Source organism: Morone saxatilis, unplaced genomic scaffold, assembly GCF_004916995.1.
Source record: "Morone saxatilis isolate NCDOM2014 unplaced genomic scaffold, NCSU_SB_2.0 Contig9, whole genome shotgun sequence".
Classification (NCBI taxonomy): Eukaryota; Metazoa; Chordata; class Actinopteri; family Moronidae; genus Morone; species Morone saxatilis.
Genome location: NW_023340268.1, coordinates 11,502,687 through 11,508,555, shown reverse-complemented (window position 1 = coordinate 11,508,555; position 5,869 = coordinate 11,502,687). Strand labels below are relative to the sequence as shown.

The 5,869-nt window shown below is 39.3% G+C and overlaps 1 protein-coding gene across 1 annotated transcript in view; it reads right to left on the bottom strand.

The window, feature by feature from the left end:
- The window catches only part of cap2 (cyclase associated actin cytoskeleton regulatory protein 2), a 20,604-nt gene that overhangs the window by 13,547 nt on the left and 1,188 nt on the right, over positions 1–5,869 (bottom strand). Inside the window, exons 2-4 of the mRNA XM_035681944.1 lie at positions 2,558–2,687; positions 2,329–2,429; positions 429–506 (exon numbers count right to left, since the gene is read on the bottom strand). Of these exons, the coding sequence (XP_035537837.1) occupies positions 429–506; positions 2,329–2,429; positions 2,558–2,675 (297 nt within the window). The 5' untranslated portion in view covers positions 2,676–2,687. The remainder of the gene's footprint in view (positions 1–428; positions 507–2,328; positions 2,430–2,557; positions 2,688–5,869) is intronic.

Below are 5,869 nucleotides of genomic sequence, written 5' to 3'. Positions count from 1 at the left end.
TGGTTTATCTTGATTAGGCGAGCTGAGTAAATTGACACTCGGTTCATATCAGTAGATTTCTCATTAGATCATTCAGTGTTAATAACCAGAGAAAAAACACACCTGCAATTCCTAAATTGGACTTAAAATAAGTTAAAAATACATGTTATTCTATTGAAAGCATCAACTTAATATGGTATACAGATCCTCCTGACACTTTTGGTAGTACTCACTCTCAAAAAGTTTGGAGACTTTTATAGAAATGTCCTGAGAATATACCTGACAGACTGGGTCAGCAGTGGTTGTTCAATAGGATAGGTGATGGAATCAACACATTTGCAATGGAATGAATTACAGTGACAATTGGAGATCCTAACTACTAACATGGGTATTCTTTGTATTGCAATATACCTTAACAGTGACCGTCAGTAGGTTTCAGTATGTTGTACCTGTGCAGGTTCCTGGTGTGTGGCAGCCATCTTGAGGAAAGTTCTTTGAGTCTGCAGGGCTTTGTTCACCATATCCGCCTGTCGATCATAAAGAATAAAAGTCAGATGAGTTCAGGATTATGAAACGTGACACATTTTAGGGATTGTAATAAGCAGCCTGTTACTACATTGTGTACTGAAACAATGTTACAGTGCCCATTCTTTCATTCTCTTTTGTTTATGCTTTACCTTGTTCTCGCACGCCTAAATACAGGCAGTGAATCTGTCTTAGACATGAAAAAGAAAGTGCAGTAACACACACACGCAGAGCTTGGGTTAGTCCCAGCCAGCTGTGTCCTGTGTGTGTCTGAGACCTCCAGTTGCGGGCCAAGGGAACCACCAGGGAGGCTTTGTCCATAAAAGGAGCTCTGCAAACTTAAAGAAAGTATCTCTGGCTCTCGCACACACACTCCCCCTCCATCTCACCCCGTTCAGTGATGGGACACAGAGATAGAGCTCTTATTTCAAGGTAGAGACGAACAAATACAAGCATTTTGCTATAATTTCTCTCTGCCTGCGTTTACTCTTCGGTTTTGGAGCACTTCTTGTTGTTTTGGATTCATTCCAAGGACATAACACAGCTAGCCTATTATTGCCAACTGGATTAACACAAAACACACAGCCCTAGTGAGAGTACAGGTCATTACAAAATAGGATAAGGTGCTCCAACAGCTGTAAATAAATGAATGTAAGGTCAAGGGTCAATCATACTCCCATCCTTGGCTTTGTAGACGACAGGAAACCTTTTCAGTCACACACACATGAACACACCTGCCCTCTACTTCTGGACTATGGACCTCCCACACACACACACACACACACACACATAACCTTGCATTGCATATCTTAGTGGGATCTGAAGTAGAACAATCCATGTTTATAAATGTATCAAATAAATGTTGGCATAGAGAGACTGCACTAGTTGCTCCACTGGTTTCCATCTGTGTGCTCCCTTTTGAGAGTTTGACTAATTACAAAGAGCTTTTCTGCACAATTTACCTTTATGTCGAGGTACAAAACAAACCTAGAATTAAACATTTCACACTGAGGATTTCTCAAAATCGTGGGCAAAATCTGCACTGTAACGAGGGTTTAATGAAGTGAGAACAACATTTGCCTTTAGAATTAAAGTATTCATTAAAATAAGGTTTATGTTTTGAGTTATTAGATTAGTATTGTACTAACTTTTAGGGGATAGATCTTTTCTAAAATTTGACACAGTAGTACTCCTAATGAAGACTGAACTTCGTGTGAGAGATGCTTTAAAAGATGATTAAATGTTTGATTTTGCCAACAGTAGACTGACAAAGTAAACTACATGAGTGGGAATGTGCATTCATCAAAACGCATTCACCAAACGTTTCTGTGGAACGATGAGACTTTATACTTTATAAATATTTGGAGTGAGCATGTGTAAAAAGGTTTAGTTTCAATTTTAAACCAAAGTATATAAATTCTGTTTCCTGCATTTTTTTTTAACATTTATCTATCAATATAGCAAATAACAAACCATCATGACATTGGATTGGAAGCTTTCCTTGGATTGGTGCCCTTTTGGGAGAATAATCAGTCAATAAAATCACATTAAATGATTGTTTTGGTGGATTTTTATCCCATATCTTCTTCTAAAGGCCACCAGTTTGTATGTTGGATTGAGAGCCAAAACCCAGGGCAAACAAAGTTGCCTCGCTGCTGCTCGTAAAGCTTATAGCTCTGAGTAAACAGTAATAACTGAAGGGGACTCTTGAGTCTATTAACACTTTGATGACCTCCTCATCTTCTCTCGTCTGGATGTTGACAGCTGAACAGTAAGAGGACACTGTTTAGAGACAGTTTAGCGAACGAATCAAACACAACTTACATGTTTCTCAACCTCATTTCCTATGGCCCGGCTGTAGTTCAGGTAGTCTGACACTGGACCTTTCAGTACGATGTCAAAAGCTTCGACACACGGAGACAAACCTGAAAACACAGGGAGAAAACACCGCCTATTAAACTAAAAAGCCAGTATTATATGATTGAATTGAATAAAGCTGGTTTGCTCTCCCTCCCAAACCTCTGATTTGAATATTACTGAAGCACAGACTTACCTCCATCGATGCCGTTGACACAGTCTCCGTTGGCCATGCCACCGGGTGCCTGCATGGTGACGGACATCTTCTCCAGGCGAGTCACAGCTCGCTCCAGCCGCTCCATTAAACCTTCCATGGTGACAAACCTAGAAACAAAAGCAAGACTGGTTTCTTAAAATGGACTGTGGCCTTCCAAATCTCAGGCTGATGATTAGTTGTTTTACTTTATTGAACCCAGGAGAAAAGTGGGAGTTTGATGAAAGATCAATACTGAGTCCTGAGTGACAGAATCAATACTCAACTTTGCCACCATGTAGCTCCCTGCTTTCAAAATGTCGCCCCGAGTTATTACATAGGGAAACTAAATGTAACCAATGCAGTGAGGCTTTATGAACACTGTCTCTGTTTGAGCTGTCTGGCCCACTGCCACAGTCACAACCTCATGAACATATCACACAATTGGATTAAGAAGGGACAGAGACCGGAGCCAGTCGAGAGGGAGGTTAAGAGAATTTAGTGAAGTGGAAAAAATTAAAGAAATGCTGGGAAAATACCTGATGAAATACACAGATCTTCAGATACAAACAAAAAGAAGACGTCTGTTTAGTCCTGAGACCCAAAGTGAAGAAAATAAAATGACATAAATAATTATATTAATATATACAGACAAAATACATAACCAAAACATCAGGAAAGAATTCGCCAAACTTTTAAATGAGTTTATTAGATGTTTTTTTTGCAGTTTCTACTTCAGAATATCTGTTGCTTTGGTTTGAATTAGTAAACAGGCAATCACATAACTGGCTCTGCCCTGTTTGTCTCTGATTGGCAACACGGTAGCTTAACCAATGTCACTCTAGCAATAAGTGTGCAAGAGAGTTTTATGAAAATACTAGTAGTACCATCTCATCCACATGCCAGATTTCCTCCGACATTGGCAGCTGTGCTCCCTCGTGGATGTATATATGATCTGATAACAGATATTGCCATTGTGATTGTGACATTTGTTGGAGTCTGCACCAACAAACATGTTTTCTTACACCTGGGGAACAAGATTTGTAGGTCAGTGCGTCTCTGCAGCACGTCAGTACGTCATTATAATGCTGCTTTATTACACATTTTACCTTTAAAAACTGCAGCTTCTGTGGCTTGAATATTGCACTTGGACATATTGATTGAGATTAATTGTGCAGCCCTAATTTAAACTCATGTGGATGTTTTCAGAAGGTCAGCTGCCTTCTTGTATTGTGCTTTCAAATATAATTACAGTGTCCTGATTATAGGTGCAAAATATAATTATTTAATTATATAATTTTTAAATGTTGATATGCACATTGCCTCTATGGATGGAATACAATTACAGAACTGTTGGATATTAACATTCAACTAAATGTTCTGCCTCATAATTTATACAACATGATTATATAGACTGCACTGAAATGTGCAGACAGCATATTGACAAGGTTAGCTTACTGCTGAGAGGTAAACAAATCTCCGGCTGTAATTGAATGCCACTGAAACACATCGGAGGTAGCACCACAGACCATATTGTATCTCCGTCTTTAACACTGACCAGCAATATGCATCACAATGAGGCAACGCAGGCCTGTTTCCAATATTTATTAGTCAACAGAATGGAATTCAATCCAGCAACCCACTGCATGTTTACGCAAACTACTGCTAGGTAACACACGCTTCCTAATGTGATGCCTGCTAACTTCACGTCCAACACACAGTCCAATGCTGTGAGTTATAATCTGTGTTATTTGCTCTACAAATGATTTATAAAAACACCAGCAGGCTGTGCTTTAATATGGCAGCTATGGAGACTGGATTGTGTTCCCTGTCTGTAATCTTTTTTAAATATTGTCTAGTAATTATGTGCCGTGAGCAGCAAACATGTCCTGATGGGCGTCATCGAGTCATCTCTCTGAAACCTCTCGGCAGTGCCAGATGCCTGTCGCAGGACTCAGCTGCTATTTCTGCTCTCTGGGTCACAACAGCTCTTAGGCAAGACCTGAATCCTGGAGAGCTCAATGTGGGTTGATCATGTTCAACAAGTCATATATGAAGCCACAGTGTCAGTTTATTAGTATTTTTGATACCTTTTTTCTTTTAGAAATTGTTACAATTGTCACACATGAGATTACAAGATATTCCTCAATATATCAACAAACATACAAAACCAAAAGAAAAACACATAAAAACGACATAGTTTCAGGTAACATGTGTATGTAAATAGCAGAATAAATGATACAATTATTCATTGTATCATTTATTGATCATCAAATAAGTGATCAGCAATAATCAATTTGTTTTTTTTAATCAAAAGTGACAACAAATGTGAGGATTTGGTACTTTTCCTTCTCTTATCGTAACAGTTAAAGTAAATCGAATATCAAACACTCCCAACAGTGATGTCACAGTGTCCTGCAGTACACCTCTACATCACTGTGGCACTGTGGGGGTTAAGTTACTCTTTAAAGGGCTGTGAGAAATTGTGTAATCATTTATAGACAAACTGATGAACTGATTCATGGATAAAACAATCAGCAGATTAATTAATAATGAAAATAATCCTTTGTTGCAGCTTTAATGTTTATACATTAAACAGAGGACAAAGAATAAACTGTGTTTGCTCAAGTACCAAAACACTTCACTTAATCACTGTCTCGCTCAATAATAATGTCAAACTTCGTTTAAAAACCATGAGACAGAAACAGTCGGCGTCTGCACTGATTGTATTGCCAACCTGCCAAATTCTCCATGGCAATGCAAAGACACAGCCAGGGAAGCCCGATTAGCTTTTCATATACTTCAGAGCCACAGTGGGTTCGAAACAGTGGCACAAAGACTGTAAAACACCAGACAAACAATAAAAAGTTGCAGTCAGTGGAATTCATATGAATAATTTACAGCAGCTGTGTTGAGAAGACTTTGGGTTAGTCACCAGTACATGAACACATTCCTCCCTCTGTTCCTGCAGACAGGTGGACAACAGTGTCTGCCACATAAAGACCCCGACCAACAGCTGAGGAAGCACACATGTTCCTGCAGTGGAAAGATATTAGTGACTTCACCCTGACCTGCATGTGTCTCCTGAACCCTCTCGCCTGGTATCTGATCTTCGGGGGCTATATTGGGCCGCAGCCTGCCGTTTGCTGCTATGGGCCTACTGGAAGATGTAGCTGTACTGTAGCTCATGGAGATAAAGTAAATGTTTGTAAATGTAGTAAATAAATGTTTAGAGGTTTAGAGTTTAAGCTACAGGAGATACAGTGGTTCATACAGCCACTGAAACAGGAAGCTGTGATATTAGTGTGTTCGATG